General features: G+C 40.8%; 1 protein-coding gene across 1 annotated transcript in view; it reads right to left on the reverse strand.

The window, feature by feature from the left end:
• Positions 1–7,457: 7,457 nt before the first annotated feature.
• The window catches only part of Gnai3 (G protein subunit alpha i3), a 39,047-nt gene continuing 24,020 nt past the window's right edge, over positions 7,458–22,484 (reverse strand). Inside the window, exons 4-9 of the mRNA XM_031375167.1 lie at positions 20,159–20,316; positions 17,523–17,651; positions 14,430–14,559; positions 13,488–13,641; positions 9,589–9,798; positions 7,458–9,499 (exon numbers count right to left, since the gene is read on the reverse strand). Of these exons, the coding sequence (XP_031231027.1) occupies positions 9,608–9,798; positions 13,488–13,641; positions 14,430–14,559; positions 17,523–17,651; positions 20,159–20,316 (762 nt within the window). The 3' untranslated portion in view covers positions 7,458–9,499; positions 9,589–9,607. The remainder of the gene's footprint in view (positions 9,500–9,588; positions 9,799–13,487; positions 13,642–14,429; positions 14,560–17,522; positions 17,652–20,158; positions 20,317–22,484) is intronic.

Raw genomic sequence — 22,484 nt, forward strand, 5'->3', positions numbered from 1 at the left:
AGCATCCTGGGCTCCCAAACCATTTCCTTTCTCTATGTAAATGACTGCTTCACTTTCAAGAGTGTCTGGCTGAACTTGAGGACATCAGTGCACTCCCACTCAGGCCATTAAGGCTGACACTTGTGTATCACTGCATTTGAACAAGTGAGCAGTCTGAATTCTCATTCCAACTGCTCCACATCTCACAGGAACAAAGGAGACTGCTGAGTTTGCTCAAGGCGCTGGGAATTTTTGCAGCTGGGTCTGTGTGAGGCTGGCTGCAAACATCTTCCCAAACAAACCAGGGATAAATTATTCCCTTAAACTCCTCAGAAGGGAAATGAGGCTTGCATTTATCTTGACAGGAGGTGGTGAAGCCATGTATAGATTTAGCATTTACAACCACTAGTGAGGAACGTACTTGGCATCCATGGTTTAGTATAAAAAAGAAAGTGTCAATTAAAATGAAAGTCTGCTCCTTGCCAGAAACACCCATTCACACTTAGCTGCTTCCAGCAATATTAATAGTAGAGAGCCAGCCAGCCTCATGAGCTTGAAATGCACTGAAGAACCTGAGACCACTGAAATGGGATTCACTTAAGTCTTCACACACACACACACACACACACACGAGTACACGAGTGTGCACACAAACACACACGCACACACCAACTCACCAGAATCACCCCAGGAACTGCTCTAGATACGGCCACTAACAACTTAAAAACAAAAAACTAAACACAAAATCAAATAAATAACCCCTACCTGGGCAAAGCATCTTTCAAAAGGGGGAAAAAAAACAAAGACTATGTTGAATGGCATGTCCCAGCCACCACTAATCCACTCATTCTCTCTCGCATGGAATATTGTGATCCTGAGTCTGTTGTAAACCATGTACCCCTCCAGCAGGATGAAGGCCACAGATCTCTTTTCAGATTAATACTGTTTGGCTTTTCTGTTTTTATGAGATGAGGTCTCATTGTATTGTGAGATCCATCTGCCCCAGTCCTGATGAACAGCCAGGACTACAGATATGCACCAAAACCCATCTCAGAATGTGTTTTGTTTTTTGTTGTTGTTGTTTTGTTTTTTGTTTTTTTGGTTTTGGTTTTGGTTTTTCAAGACAGGGTTTCTCTGTATAGCCCTGGCTTTCCTGGAACTCACTCTGTAGACCAGGCTGGCCTCGAAATCAGAAATCCGCCTGCCTCTGCCTCCCAAGTGCTGGGATTAAAGGCATGTGTCACCACTACCCAGGTCAGAATGTGCTTTTTAAAAATGATTTTTTAATAGGTATTTTGCCTTCATGTATGTCTGTGCACCGTGTGCATGCCAGGGTCCTGCTGAGATCAGAATTGGGTATCAGACCCCTGGAGTTAGAGTTACACATAGTTGTGAGCCACCATGTGGGTGCTGGGAATAGAACCAAGGTCCTCTGGAACAGCAGCCTGTTTCTAAACCACTGAGCCAGCACTCTGCTCCTTCAGAATGCTTCAAAATGTATAAAATAAAATTCAGAGTCACAAGGAAACAAGCAAATGAAACAATTTTACCTGTAGACTCTGGAGCTTAAGATACTGAGAAACAGCCAGGAGCAGTGTCACACAGCTTTAATTCCACAACTGTGCTTAGGAGGGCAGAGGCAAGTTCTAGGCCAGCCCAGGCAACATGAGACCTCAAAAAACCAGGAACCCAAGTATGATCATCTGCTCAGGCCCCAACTTTACCCTACTTGCTCCACATAGGAGAGCCTCCCTCCCGCACTATACTGGATTGCTTGCTTTTTCTTTCTTTGGCCACCACCATTCACACAAAACTTGTCCTTCAGCGTAACAGCCAATGCAACTCGATTTCTGGCAGAATCACAAACTTCTCACCAAAATCAGAGCTGCATTTTCAGTCCTCTCCAATTTTCAGACGGACATTTTAATGTTTGACTGGCTTGCAAATTTACATAATCTACGTTGCATGCACATCTCACAAAATTATTTTCTTGGAAAATAGAGAAGAGCAACTCCTTAAAGGACTGTTTCCCCAGCTGTTTTTCAACTGACCTTTGGATGTGGTTACACACATAGAATGTTTTCAAGTTAAAGTGTCCCGCTACAGAGCCTAACACCTTGGGCCCTGGTCACCCACACATACGTACCTTAGAACAAAGTCTAAATGACTTTGTAAAACTCAAGTCTGGGCTCACCTCCAGGAAAGGGAGGAACATAGCTACTGTTGCCTTTAATTGTACTCCAGCTTAACCTGGCAGGCCCAGAATGGCAGAGCTATAAAGTCAATTTGTACTTATGCATAGACAGCCTGTTTTGGTTTTTTGCTTGCTTACTTGCTTGCTTTTTAAAAAGTGTCTCATTGTGTAGACCATGCTGGCCTTAATATCACAGAAAACCACCTGTCTCTGCCTTCCCATTGTTGGGCTTAAAGGCATGCACAATCATACAAGGCTAAATGGCTTATTTTTATCTCAGACATCTCTTTTTAAAAGATTTATTTATATGCGTACACTTATAACAGTCTTCAGACACACCAGAACAGGGTATTGGGTCCCTGTTAAAGATGGTTGCGAGCCACCATGTGGTTGCTAAGAATTGAACTCAGGACGTCTAGAAGAGTAGTCAGTGCTCTTAACCCCTGATCTCTCTCTCCAGCCCCATCTCAGATTATATACATGGAAAGTTTTTTTGTTTTTAATTACAGTTTGCCTTTTTTTTTTTTTTTAAGATTTTTATTTATTTATTATATGTTAAGTACACTGTAGTTGTCTTCAGACACTCCTGAAGAGGGCATCAGTTCTCATTGCGGATGGTTGTGAGCCACCATGTGGTTGCTGGGATTTGAACTCAGGACCTTTGTAAGAGCAGTCAGTGCTCTTAACCACTGAGCCATCTCTCCAGCCCCACATGGAAAGCTTTTTGTGTAGAAAACAAAAAGGCCTAAAAAAAAAAATCTATACCATATACTCTATCTTTTGCTTCTTCTGACTTATTAGAAATGTATATTAGTCATTACTATATGAATAATGAAATATATTAAATGAAATATATTTATAAGCCGACAGAAATTCTTCTAAGAATATCCAAGCCTATTTTCTTCTACTGTGACCTTACTTCTTAGTTCTGAACTCAAAAGGAACCCAACTAAGATAAATAGGCTCCCAAACAGAATTTAGCATTTGTAAAAGTATAAACAAATTTGGTTGGCTGAGGGCATGTTAGGCTTGTCTTAGATGGCAGTGGGAGACTGGCATGCACTTCCCTTCCACAGCATGGTTAAAGAACGCTGGTGACCACCTGCATGGACTGCTACATTTCACATAAGTCTGATGGGTAGTTGTTTTAAACACTATGATGACATGATAGGACAAATGTTGTATAGATCCACTTATCCAAACTCTTTAAACCATAAAACCATTACAAAGGATGGTGACCAGGCCCCAGAAGGAAAAAAGGAACTGGAAGTTACTGTTTAGGACGTAGAGTTTCGAATTAAGAGAGGAAGTCAATTTTGGGGATGGATGGGGTGATGGATGTACAACAGTGGGGATGCACTTGATGCAATTCAACTGGATACTTAATTATAAAACTTGGGACTTCTTGTTCTGTATTCTGAGGGTAAAGGAATGACGCACAAAAACAGCACCAGATATTTGGTTTAAGAGCAATGACAGTTCCTACTTTGACCATAACACACCATCTGAATCAGCATTCCCTGACACTCAGGGTGTGACAACAGCATTCCAGCCCCACTCTCTCTTTGGAGATAGGCCACAGACCAGAGAAAGCGAGCATGCTGGCAATGCTGGGAGGGGGTTAAGGGTGAAGAGAGCTTACCTCCCACAACCCTCTCTGCCCAGCACAGATTCTAGCAAGACTTCCCTGCTGGCTAGGGACTGTAAGCACCAGGGCCTCTGGTGGTAACATCAAGTTTCTGTGAGATAAGATAGGCAGACTGAGCTAGAAGGGGGCGAACATATCAATGTGAATGGAAAACAAAGATGGCTGAAATAGAAAACAAATACCTTTCCTCTATTTCACAGGGTAAACAAATTCAGGATCGACTCCAATTCAGGTCCTCACAATGGATATGGGGGAGCAATGCTGTACACCAGCTACTGTATGTGTGTTGTAGGGCACTATGTTGTTTTTGTAGCATAGTAAAATCCTGATTATCATAAAGCCCGTTCCATCTCCAAATGTTATTTCTGTCCAGAATTCTAGAATATCACACCTAGAAAGAACAATTTAGTGCAGCCCATCTTTGGACAACACAAGAGGAATGTAAGACAGAAAGTGACCTGCTCAAAAAGTTCATGGAAAGGGCAGAACTCAACACTTGGAATAATTCTCAGTTTCCTAAGGTTTCTAAGAGGTCTGAGGACTTTTGTCCTACATGAGCAAAGATAAGAAGAAAGAAAAAGTAGTTTTTAAAAAAGATTTATTTATTATATGTAAGTATACTGTAGCTAGCTGTCTTCAGATACACCAGAAGAGAGCGTCGGATCTCATTACGGATGGTTGTGATCCATCATGTGGTTACTGGGATTTGAACTCATGACCTCTGGAAGAGCAGTCAGTGCTCTTAACTGCTGAGCCATCTCTCCAGCCCATCCCCCCCCAAAAGTAATTTCTTGTGTATTCATCCACCTTTGGGAAATCTCAACTAACTTGTCAGTGAAAGTCGGAGCAGTCCAACAGAGGTGGGCCTGGGGACAGGTAAGTCACCTAAGCCAGATCACAAAAGGCATTTAGCCATTGTTGATACACAGCAATAGTATGTCAGGAAATTATTTATCACTTCTGCTACCCTATGACCTGCAAGTGCATACTCATCTGTTATTATACAAAGTCACTTGTCACAAGACATTTAAACCTGTCACTGCATATATAAATGCTATAACAAATGAAGTAGATAGGAATAAATGTTTGGGTGTCCAAGTCTCTTTTGAAATTTTGAAAAGAATTAAATATTCTGCACCTAAGATGTAGAAATGTATTTTGACCCAACAGTCCTCACGTCAATTGTTTGTATAAAAGGCACTTTGCATACATGTGTAAAATAATTTTTTTTTTTGAGACAGGGTTTCTCTGTGTAGCCCTGGCTGTCCTGGAACTCACTCTGTAACCCAGGCTGGCCTTGAACTCAGAAATCCGCCTGCCTCTGTCTCCCAAGTGCTGGGATTAAAGGCATGCGCCACCACTGCCTGGCCAAAATAATTTTTTTTAACAAAGGGCATTTTTATTCTCTATATGAGTGTTCTGCCTGCAGGTAAGTACTCGCACCACTTTTATCTGGTGTCCACAGAGGAGGGTGTTAGGGTCCCAGGTACTGGGGCTTTGGGATAGTTGTGAGCTGCCCTGTGGGTACTGGGAACTGAAACCAGGTCCTCTGGAAGAGCAGAGTGCCCTTAAGCACACTGAGCCATCTCCCTAGCACCCTCAAGTATTTAATTACTGATAAGAATAAAAACTGGGTCATTTATTAGTGACTCTGAGAGTATGCATATTCTTTAATGAATAAATGTATTCTCCTTAATATTAGAATCTGCTCTCTTGCCCTCAACTACTGGCACAAGTTGCTTAAGGAATTTAGTAAAAAACGTATTTCTCCAGGAGGCCTTTGTGAGTTTTAATTTAGTTCAGTTTAGCCAGAGGATCTATATAAAGTTAGCCATGTACCCGGGGTGTCATCTCTCATTCCTGAGAAGATCTGAACTGTGTCAGGCCCAGACATGGTATTAAAGGAAAAAAAACAATTGTACTACCTGGACTCATCCTACAGTATGTTGTTCCCCACCACAAAAATAACTCAAAAACAATGTGTGTGTGTGTATGAGAGAGAGAGAGAGAGAGAGAGAGAGAGAGAGAGACAGAGACAGAGACAGAGACAGAGACAGTAAATGAATGAAGACCTTGACCATTCTGGAAATCAGTTTCCTAGCCTCTAGAAAAACCTTTATTTTCATTTCCTAATAGTTCATATAAAATCCAAGTTTCCACAGCAAGCCTGTAGATGTCCTGTATTTTCTTTTGTGCGTACTGGAGAGCTGTGTGTGGTCCAGATCAGGTCTCTGGTTTGTACTACTCGGAGTTGGAGGAAGAACACAAAAGTTACCTGGCAGCAGAGGCAAACTAAAATAACATTTCCTTACAGTACATATGAAATGTAAGATTCCGAAGTGCTGACACTCACCAACCCAAATGCTAGTTTAGACTAGATCAACGTCCTTACCATCTGGAAGAGGGAAAGGAAGGTTTTTAACCAGAACGAGACTTTCCATGTGCCTTCAATCTACCAAGGAACCTGTAACAAGTGCTACACGAATGCACAGAAATCTGAAGATAACAAGTCAGGCCAGAGAAGCGCTCGCTGCCTAAAACCACAAGTACAAACAGTAGCAGGAGCTGGGGAAGGGGCACACACGCGAGTGAATGCATCAGAAAAGCCAGCAGTTATTTTTGGTTAAAGAGCCTAAAATTATGTACAACGAAATATATGAAAATTTAGACTTTTTAAAACTGGTACACTGATTGTATGACTTCAGCACCTTGTAAACAGTAACAACCCACTGGTTAAATGATACAGTGAGCTAGACCTGTACAATTTAGAATTTAAACTATCCAAGATGAAAATATTGTGTCAAGATTCACTGACAAACAACTGTAATAGTTTTGGAATTTCATGGCAGGAGGCTTGTAGCACAAGCCTCAATTGATAAGGAAAGGGGGAATCCATTAGGAAAACTCCTACCTGTCCACACTTTCACTCAGAACAAAGTGTGGCTGTCAACAACAAAGACTAGTGTTGCCATTCTCCCAACTAAGGTCTATTTACTGTTTTTTACTAATTAAACATTAATTTTCTCAGTTGACTTCTAGGTAGTCCAAAGGTCTAGCATCTCGATATGAACAATATCCACCATGAAACAGCATTTCCCAGAGAAAACACCTAACTTTTGGCTTCTTTAATTATAAGCATCAATCTTTTTTTTTCCTCCAGGCTAATAGGATGTTTAACTCCCGCATTCTGACTCTGCCTAAGAAATGTTCTTCAAAATACACACTAGTGCCGGGCAGTGGTGGCGCACGCCTTTAATCCCAGCACTTGGGGGGCAGAGGCAGGTGGATTTCTGAGTTTGAGGCCAGCCTGGTCTACAGAGTGAGTTCCAGGACAGCCAGGGCTACACAGAGAAACCTTGTTTCAAAAAACAAAAAAAACAAAAAAACAAAAACAAAAACAAAAACCCACCAACAAAAACCCACATTGGTGATGTGAAAGCCTAGCTGAAGAGAACGTTTCAGACCTTACAGCTTAAAAGCCCACCAGCCAAGAAACAGCCTCCTCAGAAGCCTTGGGGACTTCTCCTCAGGTCACATTTGAAAACTTCAACTGCATCCCTATTCTAAAGGAAGGACCCTAGATGGTAAGTAAGGTAAGAGCGATGTCATGCAAACACAGGCAAATAAAGTGGTGTGTAGAGGCAAAGACGTAAAGACCTTCTATTTTTAATTAACAGAAAGGTTTAAAAAATAGACAGATTCAAACGAGAATACAAAATGCATTCTGAAGTAAAACTAAATTTAGATTATCTATTATTTTAGATTATCAACACCATTTTATTAAACCCAAAGTACAGAAAAATTATGAAAACAATATTTCACTAGCTCGAATTCCTGGATGTTCTTATATTACAGAATACAACAAAGGAAAGATAAATTCAGAGTAAGACTTATTAACCCCTACATTGTGGGAATTGAGTCAATCGCTGATTGAAATCAATACTTTTCTTTCAAGTGAAATTTTCTTAGCCCCAATGAAATATTTGTAAGATAAGTTATACTGTCTGCATAATGATTTTTGCAAAACACATAAGAATTAAAAATTGTAAAAGCTGCCAACAAAGGCACTGATCACCATGGCTTGCTTTCTAAAGCAGTTCTGACCACCAACCTTCTTTCAAATGAGTAGGAGGTAACATCAAAAGATGAACAGATCCAATCCACAAGGACTGGACCTCAAAAGGCACTGATCAAACTACTGATCTGAAATGCTCAAAATGCATTCTGTTTGCTGTCCCTCAGTGGTCCGCTCAATGTTTAATGACATTTGTTATATATTGTACAAAAGGACTGTAGCTCTCATCACAAGTGGAAAGCTGGATTATGACTTGTATCACTTGTACAGACTAGACATAAAGCCCTCAGCCCTACATTTGATAATACTATTACATCAAGGAACTAGACTTTCAAAGACGCTTTTCTATCTAAACCTACTCTCAGACAGAAGTCAAAGAACACTCAGAAGGGGCAAAAAGCAACAGAGGATTTCCAGAAAAGACTAGTTATAAAAAGAAGCAATCCTAGGCTCTCTACTCACCGATTTAATACTGCTGCCAACAGTAACAGATTAAAATCTGTACATGACAAAATGGAAAGAGTCCCATAGAAAAAATATAGTAAGGACTACTACTACAGTTAACATTGCTACAGTAAAAACAATGGCAAACAGGGATTTGGCACCACATTTACAAAGGAAAAGCATGCACTGTTAATACACTTTTAGATGTCTCCTAACAAGAAAGGCCACAAAGATGGAAAACATGGGGCACCTTGTACAAAACCTCCCCATGACTGAGACAAACTGGCAAGAGTCAATGTGGTCAACTTAGTAGATCTGATCTGTAGCAGCAAGTCACTGGTTCTCAATTTAGCAGTCTGCATCTCTAATTGACAGCTATCCTGTGTGTCTGGATCCAAGAAGCAGTTTATCATATTACATCAGTATTCATCTAGTAATTTGGTAATCAGCACAAACAAGGTTGACCCTGACTAATACGACTTCCAACCATAAACATAAAGAAATGAGAGCTGGAAATCTTACTGCAGAACTCTCCAAAGTGAATGTTGTTTAGAAACCACTGTGGTACTTTAAACATGACAGTAACATACATTTCATTCCAAAAGCTCTATTAATATAGTCCCAATAACCAGGAAGAATTTTAATTATGGAAATATTACTTCTGACCATTCCAAGAGTTAAAAACAAACAGTTCCTACTAAGAGGAATATTTTCAAGAAGTCTGGTTACATTGTGTGCATAGTTAAGACTGAGTCCTCAGAAGATTCTTTTGCAAACAAATATGAATTTTTAAGTATTCTTCTCTTGATGAGAAAAACCTTAGAAATTAACTACTGGTGATTTGTTAAAAAGACAGGGGAATGTAAGCTACATGTTTAAGTTCTGGAATGCAGCACCTCGACTTCAATATGCCCTAAACATTGGATTTTAGATTTTTAGATTTTAAGTGATGCCTTGATGATCCAGTCATTCTTTACAGTTGTCCAATTCCATGTCTGACTTGAACACCTCATGCCAATCAAACATTCCCTAATGCAGAAGACTGTGCTAACGAGTGCTAAGAGTCTCATGTTGCTGCCATTCCTTGGTCCTGTCATGCTTGTAGCTGACCCAAGAGACAGTAGATGATGTCTGGTCTCAACACTCCTCCCTGTAGTAGCTAAAAAAGAAAAAACATTGTTCGTTAGAAAAACACTTACAAAGCCACCCTGCCCGGCCCGGTGGTAACTACAACGTCTGAAGTTTTACCTTTTATTATGCCATCCTCTCAGTAAAGCCCACACTCCTTTAAGTTGTTTTTAATGATGACGTCTGTAACAGCATCAAAAACAAACTGCACATTTTTGGTGTCTGTGGCACAGGTGAAGTGAGTGTACACCTCCTTGGTATCTTTTCTTCGGTTCAGATCTTCAAATTGGCACTGAATATAAGCAGCTGCCTCTTCGTATGTATTGGAACCTGAAGCAGACAACCAACATTGTCAAGTTGTAACAGCTGTGTGCACCCAGCTAAGTTGGGCCATCAACATTTACTTAAGGAAAGCAACTCCACACAACTGAATACAAACAGAATTCTGCCTGCTTCTATTATCGTTAGGATTTTCTGTAGTCATTAGATTTTTCATAAGAAAGACTCACACTGAAACTAAAATAAAACCATCACACACAAGGAATGAGGAAAACAAAGTTTCACTTCCTCTGAAATCTAGAAAGTATACAAAAGGACTAGAAAAGTAGGCAGGTGTGTTTCTAGAGAATGTGACCATTTAAAATCTCAGTCTGTCCCTTGGAGTGATCCTGAATAAGAGTTCCAAAAAGGTAAAGCATTTATTTAAGAATCATTCCAATCTTAAAGAGGCACCAGCAAAGGCCAACTAACAAATGGGAAGCAAGTGGGACCCTCGTTACAGACTTTGACACAACTCTCCTCACCCAGCACTGGCTTCAAGCTCATGACTTCTGACCCCATCCTCCCAAGTGCTGGGATGCAGGCATGGTCCTCATCCACAGCTACTAACACACTTTAAAGGACAATTCTGTCTCAAGAAGCTGCTGCTTTTTAAGCAGTAGGAGCATCAACAGTAAGCCTTTTTAACATATATATAATTAACACTCAGTCATCCACCTTCTACATAATCTTAGAAACTGCCTGTAGCGTCAGGGACACTATCAAAACAATGTACACTTGTTTTCATAATCCAGAGACTATTTTCAGTGCGATCAAGCATGACAAGAAATAGCAAGTAAGTGCATAAAGAAGACTGGGAAAGAGGGAGAAGCTCACAAAAGAAAGAACACATGAAATAAAGAACTAAAGGAAGACTACTTTGTTAGGTGCCTAGAGCCCCGCAACCTCACTCCACCCCACCCAACTCCATCTTGGATTTTCAAGACAGTGCTTCTCTGTGTAGCCTTCACTGTCCTGGAACTCACTCTACACCAGGCTGGTTTCCAACTCAGAAATCCACCTGCCTCTGCATCCCAAGTGCTGGTATTAAAGGCGTGTACCACCACAGCCCAGCTAGTACATCTCTTGAAATCTGAACTAAAAAGGGTACACAAGGGAAGGTGAATTTTATCCAGTAAGAACAGACTGACACATGGTAACCAGGGCTGTAGGAAGCCTCAAGTCTCAGAACAAAGTCACTGGGAAACAGTCTTGGAAGGACACAACAAATATACGGATGATGGTGAAACAAGCATGGTACTGAAGGGTCTTTCCTTTGCGTGAGCCATTCAACATCAATCTTTCTAGTCAAGATTTCTTTCCCCATCCTCAACTTGTTCACTTTCTATAAACACATCTAATTCTCACCTCCTCTGGTTCTTTACTCTCAACAGACATTTCTAATACTCCTACCCCTCAACAGTTTAGAACCCCGCATCCTCACTATGGTCTAAGATATGTCTTCTATGTGGCTAAGAAAGCCAATGGCTGCAGTGGTGAGGCCCATACTGGTACCTCAGAAATGGGGCAGTAAGTGGGAAATCAGTGTCCTGTATGAACATTTTCAAAATTGTAGAGTTTTTTTTGTTGTGTTTTAAGTTTTAAAGTGTCAGTACATGCACTGTGTATGTAGATGCTCATGGAGGCCAGAAGAGGGCACTGGATCTCCTGGAACTGGAGTTAAAGGTGGTTGAAGCCTACCGTGTGGGTGCTGGAAACCAAACCTGAGTCCTCTGCAAAAGCTGCAGGTGCTCTTTAGCACTGTGCCAGCCTTTCAGTGCCCCTTAACTACAAGGAAACCTCACCAAATATACACTTAACTATTTCTCAGTATATTACTCTAGAACATTCGGTATATTCATGATATCATACAACCACTACCACCCTAGTTTCAAAATATCATTATTATTCCAGGAAAATACTTTTATTATCATTAAGTAACATGACTTATGCTCTCTAAAATGTTTTCTTTTACTAAGGATTTGCCTATTTTAGATATATTATATAAAAGGAGCAATACAGTAAGTGACTTTTGTTTTTGGGTTCTTTTACTTAATATAGTTTTTTGAGGCTTAGCCTCCTACTATTTAGCTCTTTTTATGACTAAGTTACTACTCTAGACACACAACACAATTTGCTTACCCCTTTATGCTAACTTGAATTGAAATTCCTTCTTTTCCCACCTGCTTATAAATATTATTCCATCAACTACCTCTGCTTCTCTCGTTTCAGGTTTTGACCACTTACCTAGGAACATTTTATCTCCGTCCTTCCCTTTAATCTACACTGCTCACAGGAAGCCCAGGCTTACCCTCAGTCACCTGGTACACCCAGCTCTGCTCTTACTTCTCTTTAAGAACAGTCAGCTTAGGCCAGACAAGTGGCACATGCCTTTAATCCCAGCATTTAGGAGGCAGAGACAGGCAGACTGATGTGAATTAAGAGTCCAGTCTGGTCTACAAATGGAGTTCAGAACAGACAGGGCTCTTGTTACACAAAGAAACTCTGTCTTGAAAAACAAAGAACGGTCAGCTCCAAAGGCCATTTTCCAGTGTCATCTTTTTGATCTTCAAATGATACTGCTGACTAGTCCTTACTAATGACTTTGTAAACATGTCTCTTTCTTAAAAAAAATAAACAAATAAAGCCAAGTATTTCACATGTATTTACAAGCAGTTATGGGTGTATATATATATGGGCTCATACATGCCACAGTGTGCATGTGGCAGTCAGAGGGCATTTTTCAGGAGTCGGTTCCCTCCTCTAATCTAAGTCCAAGAACTGAACTCAGGTCATCAAGCTTGGAAGCAAGCACCTTTATCTGATAAGCCATCTCACTGGTCCACTCCCCTTACTGGTTCTTTTCTTTTATATCCTACATAAACCTTTATTTCTCTCTTGTTTGTAGCCAGTATTTGTCTCATTTTATCTTTCTCTCTCCTCATTTTATAGTCATCTCTCTAGTAATTTCATTTATCTCCAATAAGTTGATTATTGCTGTTCTCAAATTTATAAATCTAACTTAACCTCTTTCTATGTTCCTAGTATAAGTATCACTACCTAATAGACATCTCTATTTGGTTATTCTACAGATACTTCTAAAACAACATTCCTAAATATAACTTCAGATCATAGCAAAAGCACCCAACAGAGAGACATAAGTGAAGATATCTTTGCCTTCCTAATGTTTGCTGAACCTTTCACTTTACTATAAAAAGAAAGTACAGAGTCTCAGACAGGAGAGTGCCCTTCCAAGGAAACAACTCACTCTGACCATTTGTTCACAGCTTTCGAAACGGTATAGTTCTGCCACTGTTGTTTGTGATCCCTAATTTCAAATAGCTGACTGGCCTACAGCATTTTACCTTCTTTAGCATAACCAGAATCTCTTCCAGAGAAACTTGAACTGGAAGTTAAGCAAACCCACTATAACCTCATTGTTTTAATTTGAAGAGACACAGAAATGGTGGCAATGCCATCTTTTATCTTATAAACTGAATAATAAAGAACGTTAGTGGGTGGACAGAGAAGAACAGACATAGAGCTGAGGAAAGAGACAGTAAAAGTAAAGACATTATCTCGGAAGCAACACTCTAAACTTAAGGGTTTTCTTCAGGTGCCTGCTGAGCCCACTGTTAGTGAACGCATGAGTCTTGAGATAGCTGTGGACCACACCTCCAACAGCATCTCACGCCCTTTACCTGTGTATTCTGGATAACAGATTGTTAATGGACTCCTCTTTATTTTTTCCTCAAAAAGGTCTTTCTTATTAAGAAAGAGAATAATTGAAGTGTCTGTAAACCATTTGTTGTTGCAAATGCTGTCAAACAATTTCATGCTTTCATGCATTCGGTTCTGAAAAACAAACACGGTTATGACAGGTTAGCAGCAAAAATCAAAAGCAGATTAATTTACATCTGTCTTCATCAGGGTTTCTATTCCTGCACAAAACATCACGACCAAGAAACAAGTTGGGGAGGAAAGGGTTTATTCAGCTTACACTTCCACATTGCTGCTCATCACCAAAGGAAGTCAGGACTGGAACTCAAGCAGGTCAGGAAGCAGGAGCTGATGCAAAGCCCTTTTAGAGAGGTTTCTTACTGGCTTGCTTCCCCTTGCTTGCTCAGTTTGCTTTCTTATAGAATCCAAGCCTTCCAGCCCAGGGATGGCACCACCCACAATGGGCCCTCCCCCCTTGATCACTAATTGAGAAAATGCCTCACAGCTGGGTCTCATGGAGATTATTTCCCCAACTGAAGCTCCTTTCTCTATGATAACTCCAGCCTGTGTCTAGTTGACACACAAAACCAGCCAGTTCACATACCAAGAAGTTTTAAAACAGCAAAGTGAATTCATGGAAATAAAGTAGGTACTAATGTGACTTGAAGCTGAGTCAGTCCTGATTTGCATAATTCTTGGGGTCAGGGGATAAGATGACAAGATGCAATCCTGCGCACACAATGTGGCTACCAAGAGCCCATGTGTAATGGAATAATGACTTGGGAACTCTAACCCCGCTGACAAGAAAATAAAGGGCGTTAATTTTTGGTTCCATGAGTAAACAGTGGCAAGCCATCTTTCTCGGAGTCATGCTCACTTCCCAGCCGTATCGGATGGACTTTCTACCCAAAGTGTCAACGTACCATTTCCTCATCCTCAGCCAGAACAAGGTCGTAATCACTGAGAGCCACACAAAAGATAATTGCTGTCACTCCCTCAAAACAGTGAATCCACTTTTTTCGTTCGGATCTTTGGCCACCTACATCAAACATTCTGAGTAAGGAAAGAAAAGCACAGATTTAGTAATGACACATTTATAATTATTTCTCTCGAGACTGTTGTGGTTAGAACCTCCCCATTATCACACACTCAAATCCTATTTGTAACAGAAAAGACAAGAAGCAAATCAATGTGTCTAAACAATTGTCAGTGGCTAAAAGTACATGCCACAGCTGAACCTCCCCCTTTCAACACAGGTATGGGAGGTGCCAAAAGTCAGCAGAGTTAAGAACTAAAATGGATTAAAGGAAGAAGAGCTCAATAGTGTGGATTAAGATAATGGTAGTCATAACAACTGGTATTTATTTGGTGTTTACCACGGTGCCGGGCACTCCCCTAGACCATCTGGCACTCTAAGACCTGTCTCTATATACTTCCCACAGCCCAACTTTTACTCTCAAACTGGCTTGTTCTGAATACCCAACTTGCATTCTGAGCCCAAAGTTTATTTGCCTGTGTTAATGAAAAACATATGAAGAGAATTATGGAAAAAATTAAATTTGATATTAAGCTTTAAGAATTTGAGATCTTGTGCTAGGTTTAGGAAGAATGACTATAATCTCAGCATTTAGGAGGCTGAGATCGAAGAACAGCAAATTCAATACCAGCCTGCATCACACAGCAACTGTCTTAAAAGTAAATAAATAAACAAGTACTCCCCGACGCCAAAGCTTGCTTGAACCTAATCGTAGGCAGCAGCGGCGGGTGAGGGGTGGGGGGTAGGGGAGCTGCTCACACGCTATGTTGTAGTCTAGATTTGTTTTAGTCTCCTGAGTGCTAAGTTTGTACCAACGGTGTCCATCCTTACTTCCTACATTGACAGGAACAGCTGTCCTACTTTGTCTTTTAGTCAATAACTGAGTCTGGATGGGGTCAGTACTCAAATGCTCACATACTCTGAAGATCTGTATCTGATAGCAATGATAAAACTTTTTGCTACACTGCTCTAGTGAGTGAAATTTTCAATAGCCTGAGGTCTAAATTTCTAGAGATTTTTCACCCCTACAGATTAGGAGAAGTACACACATGATTTCCCTGCAGACCAAGAGAAGCAGAGTACACGTGATCTCCCTAATGACTCGAGCATGCATCCTATGTCTTCCTGACCCAACCCTTCCTTTCGGGGACCTTGCTGTTCTTGCAACCTTTGGTCATTTGTGATAGCTAAGCAACGTAATCACAGACTGGCCTTAATCCAGGGTCCTGTGGTAGGTTTTAGAAAGGCTAACATTTCACCATACAAATCTTTCAGAGAAAGGCACAATAGTACACCAATAATTCCAGTTTACATCCCCATTTTCTATAAGTCCATAAGACTAAGAGTCTTATAAGACATAGGACTATGAAGTCCCAAGGCTGGCTTTTAGTACCTAATAACACAGTATTATTCACTAACAGATCAATATTTTATAAACATTACCTCATAACTGAAAGGCACATAAGCTACTACACAATGCCTTGCAATACAGTAGATACTCAATAAATGTTTGAATAAATGGATAGTGGTTTTTCCTAGAGGTGAGGAAAAGGAAGAGGTGGTGACAGTCCTTCGTAAGACATCAACATGCCAATACAAAGGACATGTGGCACTTTAATCTTGGCTACTAATCCTGGCACAGAAAGACAGTCAAGTTACCTAGCTAAAGATCAACCTATGATGTCAACGAAAAATGGTTTTGGTATTTAATCAGAGCTGAGTTACTAATTTTACCGTACACAGAGACATTCCATTCCTGTGGCTTCACAGGGTAATCCATGTAGTTTCTTCGGATTTTGTCAAGTAACTTTATCAGTATTTAAGAAAAGCAGCCAGTCTACCTGAAACCATTCATCAGGTTTCAAATCTACTTTAGGTTGTTAAGATCCCAGTACTTCAACTGGTACTAGTATTTAAGTCCCATGTGGACTTCACAAATCCTGACCCTCACTGAGGATCTGAGGGTCCCTTCATAAGCAATAATGCTGACTTTCATATATTACAAATAAACATAAATCAAGTAACTTCTTAAAAACTGATCACACACTAAAGGAGAAAAGGTTACTGCCAACCTCAAAGGTTACAAACACAGAAAAAAGGATCCAAAAACAATTTTAGTATTTTTTAAAAGATCATTAAAAAAAAGAAGAGCAGAGGCTTTTTCTTAGAATTACTGGTACTATGAAAAAATTCTTTGCAAACACTAGAATGTCCTCTACAAGAGCCACTGTCTATGTCATCATCACCGCTCTAAAACCCCAATCCCAGGCCTATTTTGCACTGTACTACAAACTTAATGGACCATGATGCTGTGCATGTACAAACCCAGAGGCCCAGCCAAGTTAACCTCTGCCCCATTAACCTTAACGGGAAGGGGAACTGTCTCAGAGAGGAGTGGTGCTGCTAAGAAAATGTTTCTGTTTTACTATCACCATGTCAGAATGAAGCCATCCATTAGAGTTATTCTCTACCTATTTAGTATGTTCTGATCCCTGTAGCAATAGTCAATACCTATTTGGCAACTAACAAAAATGTGCTGAAAGTGTAAACAAACACAAACTGGTAACCGTATAATGAATTCTATTGGTAGGTAAACTATTATTTAATTTTACATTCAATTTCCTCTAAGTGGATATAAATACTGATGCTATCTGGAGGAGAAAAAATATAAATGTATGGGGTATAATCACATGAAACATTAAGCTAGTGGCCTTAAAATATTCTCAAGTTTCTAAAGCAAGGGACACTGCTTACAAAGATCTTACCCCCAGAGAGAGACTAATAACTAAGGGGAGCCAGTAAGCCAGGCATGTGGTGTACACCTGTAATCGTAGCACTCAGCAGGCAGAGATGGAAGATACAAGCTTGAGGCCAAATTGGTCTACCCAGCAAGAACTAGGGCATCCCGGTCTACATTGTGAGACTTTGACTCAATGATGGCTCTTTGTGCCAGACCCCAGCAGGAACGGTTGTGACTTACTTGAAGTAGAGTTCCTTGAAGGTGAAGTGGGTCTCCACAATGCCTGTAGTCTTCACTCTCGTCCGAAGAACATCTTGTTGAGTTGGAATGTAGTTGGTCTGGGATATTCTATCCAAATCATTTAGGTAGCTAAATAAAATACATATTGGTTTTTACTTGGTAAAGCCAACCATGAGCACGACAGATCAACAGACTAAACTAGCTGCTTGGCAAAAGTTGAGTCAGGGACTAGCTGAGTACTGGCATGTGCAAGGCCTAGGTTCAATCCCGAGGACCAACAATCGACAAACAAAAGAGACCCTGAAACTCACTGAAGGGCAGAAAAATATTAAATCTTTAGTGTCATAGAAAAAGAGAAGAAAGTGAATCTAGTATAGGGAAATTAATAGGTTCTACACACAGTAACAAGAATGGTTTTAAATATACTGTAAAAACAAATTTTAAAAACACAGCGATTGTATTATTGCTAAAAACAAAACAAAACAACCTCTGAAATCTAATATGAAATGAGCTATGCACAATACAGCAGAAAAAAAACAAACCAAATTGGAGCTGTGGCAAAGACCTGTAGCCCAGGACTCAAGAATTCCAGGAAGTCTGAGCTACACAGCAAGACTCGTGAAAATAGAACAACAAAAAGCTAAAAGTTCTTGAATATTTAAATTTATGTCAGCTGCATACATGACTATTTGACAGCTCCTTAAAGAATGATACTTGATATGAAAATTAGAAGAACCACATTCAGTGAGAATATAGGTGGACATGCCAGTATAAGCTTATAAACGCAGCACTTGAGGATGCGGAGGCAAGAGGTCACAAGTTTGAGACCAATCAGGAAGACACAAAGTTTCAGGCCAGCTTGGGCTATGTAACAAGACCCTGTCTCAAAAAAGGGGGAAGAGAGTACGGGAGAGACAAAGGCTAAATCTTCACTGATTCCAGACAAAAGATGAAGAGCAGACACACTACTTTACGTGTACCATTCAGATCACCTACAAACCAATACCACTGTAGTGGCTGGTTTTGTGTGCCAACTTGACACAGGCTGAAGTTATCACAGAGAAAGGAGCTTCAGTTGGGAAAGTGCCTCCATGAGATCCAGCTGTGGGGCATTTTCTCAATTAGTGATCAAGGGGGTAGGGCCCCTTGTGGGTGGTGCCATCCCTGGGCTGGAAGTCTTGGGTTCTATAAGAGAGCAGGCTGAGCAAGCCAGGAGAAGCAAGCCAGTCAGGAACTCTGCATCAGCTTCTGATTCCTGAACTGCTTGAGTTCCAGTCATGACTTCCTCTGGTGATCAACAGCAATGTGGAAGTAAGCTGAATAAACCCTTTCCTCCCCAACTTGCTTCTTGGTCATGATGTTTGTGCAGGAATAGATACCCTGACTAAGACAACCACCATTAACATAGAGTTGAGCTTGGTTGAAGTGATAGAGGGACCCAACTTTATAAATAACATGTAGTTGGGGGAGTCAGAGCTTACTCAATGTATGACAGAAGAAACAATTAAAAATCTACCTTTGATGACCACTGAATTGCTTAAACTACCAGTATACACACATAATGACAATCTTAGTTTTAAAAGTGGGCAAGAATCCTTTTACTGTTTGCCAAATTATTTCCACTGAAAGAGTAAAAGTAAGCTTTATAAACAGCATTGATATATACCATTTCTTGTAACAATTTGTGACAGAATGAGAATGAGAAAATATAAGACTAGAGAAAATACCTTAACAACCAAAAGTCCTTTATCTTGATCAGATGGCATACAGATGCGAAGTACTCACCAGGTCCCCCAAAAAGTAAATTTTAAAAATACAACATGAATATATAAATGTATCGGGGCTCAAAATGGGATCAAATGTAACAGTAAATAAAATAAAACAACTAGTTACTAATTCTCTAAAACTAACACTCTAGTGAACTTCCTCGACAAGGAAAGGACTCATTCCACTGGATGACAATGTCCTCATCCCACAGAAGCCATCACCCTAGTCTGGCAGGGAAGGTACACAGTGCTGGGGTTTGTGGTACAGGTTTGTAATTCCAGCTATCCAGAAAGCTGAAGCAGAGGAATCACACGTTCAGGCCTGCCAGGGCTATAGAATGAGTTCACACGAGTGAGACTGTATCTCAAACACTCAAGAGGGCTGAGGGTGAAACTCAGTGGTAGGGCCTTTGCCCAACATGCATGAGGCTTTGGTTTAATCCCTAGTACAACACACATTCACAAGATTAAGTGGTAATGACTATTACCACAAAATCTCACAGTACACCAGTACAGAGAGTATACAAGGACTGGCATGCCAACTGTGGTGCTATACATCTTATCCCAGCATGTAAGGCAGAGGCAGGGGGATCCTTGTGTGTTCAAGGCCAGCCAGAGTTACACAGTGAGATCTCTAGCTGGCTATCAGTACCTTGCCCTATACGGAGGGCACCTAGATGTCTTGACTTCGCTTGCTTATTATAAATAGATCACTGAGATAACCTTAAAGTGAGGTAACTGTAGTAAAGGATCCTACAGACTTTTGGACATTTCTAGTACTTAAACATTTCCTTAAGGATAGGCACTGAACAGGCTCTAGGGTCACCAAATTATTTTCTATCACAGTTTCAAAGGAAAAAACCCACTTACTATGAAGCAGAATCATTGAGCTGATATTCCCTGGACCTGCTGAAGCATGCTTGCACCCCACCATCTCGCCATAAACGTTTAATCACGCCTGCTAGTTCTGAAGTCATGACTCCTTCTTCAGCACTGCCAGCTAAAACAAATAACTGTCGGGCATCATCCTGAGAAAAAAGGTTAAGACAGGGACAGATGAGCTCCCACTTCTGTAGACTAAGTCAGTCTCATTTTTCACATATCTATGTGCATGCACGCACACACAGAATCATAGCTTAGAAGAGGTATTATACAAAGACCTTTTCTGGCAAGGTAGCATGAGAAAACTTGCAACTAAATTCCCAGCCCACCTTCCCACTACAATCCTAAATACAGAGAGCTGAATGATGATCTGCCTTCCTCTTAATTCCCATGTCATACCACCATCCTCAGAAAAGTTCTCTTCTGATGGACTCACAAACCTCTACCGTGATGACGCATGATTTATGACAGGGTGGAGAGTGGAGATTCTGCTCTGAGACAAGTATATGCAATAATGTTAAGATAAGCCCTAACTGAGGACTGGGAGGATGGCTCAGTGGATAAACTGCATGCTACACTATCATGAGGATCCGAGTTCAGATCCATGTACAAGCTGGATGCAATGGTGCAAGCCTGTTCCCTCCGTGCTGGGGAGCAGAGAGAAGGATCCTGGACATCCCTGGTCTGCCAGTCTGGCCAAAAAGACATGATGTTTGGAGAGACACTCTCCAAACATCAGGAGAAAAATGGTAGAGGGAAACACCTGAAGCCACCTCCGTCTTCCACATGCTCACATGCCCCCACATGTGCATTTCTGTTCCCTAGACCTGCTGATGGCGCAGCCCAGTGGTAGGGCATTTACCTACTACTACATAGAAATAAAAGATTTGTATATAAGAAGTAAAGTCTAACCATGGCACAGGGACTAAAACATTAATGGAGTTTAAGGCAAAGGCTGCTCTTCCTTCCCCTTCATTGGAGATAGCAGAAATGAAAGAGGAGATGAAGGCATGTAAGGAGAAAGCCTTGTAACAGGAAACGACCCCTCGGGGAAAATTTTTAATCTCTAGATTTCCCCAAAGCAACACCAACAATGCTCTGTTGCAACAAGAGAAAGAGGCAGCTAGAGAGGAACAGCATCAGAAGGTCAGGACTCTCAGGCAGGACCTGTATTACTTTGTAAACCTTTAAAAAGGTGATAGGAGAATTTGGTGGTTTTCTTTATTTTATCCACGTGCAGTATTTAAACCCAAAGATAGCAGGCCAGTGGAGGCCTACACCTTTAATCCCAAAACTTGAGGAGGGCAGAGGCAGGTAGAACTCTGAGTTCAAGGCCAGCCTGGTCCACAGAATGAGTCCTGGACAGCCAAGGCTACACAGAGAAATCCTGTCTCAAAACAACAACAAAACTAAATACTGAGCTCAAAGATTTAGCTATATAAATCTAATATCTGCAACCTTAAAAATTCCAAGTAACTATAAAGATGCAGTTTTTTTAAAAATCACACAATACATAAATAAAAAGTGAAGGGAGAAGAGAAGTGACCATTTATATCTTAAGTAGTCACTAAGACAATGACCATTAGCAAGCAAAAGGCATGGTGGAACACAGATGCAGTAACACCTACAACATGTACATCTACCTACCCACCCACAAACATCACCTTGCTGAATTCAAATTAACTTTGCCAAACTCTGGTGTAAGATCCTGTTCGTATGTTCTAGAAACGCTATGGCTCGTCTTTGTAGCAAACTCTATGCATGATCTGTATTTCCTCTCCCTCTTGTTTCTTTTTCATGTTGTATGGGAGGAGTGAGTGTTGGATATATGTGTGCATGTATACACACTCAGGTCTGTACATACAAGAGAGCCAGAGAAAGATGTCTGACATCTTCTAACACTCTGCCTTATTCCCTTGAGACATGATCTCTCACTCAACCCAAGGTTTGTCATTTATCTAGACTGTGTAGCCAATAAGCTCCCAGGATTTGTTGTCTCTGTCCTCTAGTACTGGGGCTACAGCTGCATACCCAATTCTCCTTTAAATGAGGGTACTCAGGGTTTTAGCTCAGTCCTCATGCTTATATAATGAGCACACTTAGCTACTAAGCCGCATTCCCAGCCCCTCTCCTCCTCCTCCTCCTCCTCTTCTCTTTCTCCTCCTCCTCCTCCTCTTTTATTCCTTCTCCTCCTCCTCCTCTTCTTCTTTTTCTCCTTCTCTTCCTCCTCCTCCTCTTCTTTTTCTCCTTCTCCTCCTCCTCTTCTTCTTTTTCTCCTTCTCCTCCTCCTCCTCCTCCTCTTCTTCTTTTTCTC

The sequence above is a fragment of the Mastomys coucha genome, unplaced genomic scaffold (assembly GCF_008632895.1).
Source record: "Mastomys coucha isolate ucsf_1 unplaced genomic scaffold, UCSF_Mcou_1 pScaffold16, whole genome shotgun sequence".
Taxonomy (NCBI): Eukaryota; Metazoa; Chordata; class Mammalia; order Rodentia; family Muridae; genus Mastomys; species Mastomys coucha.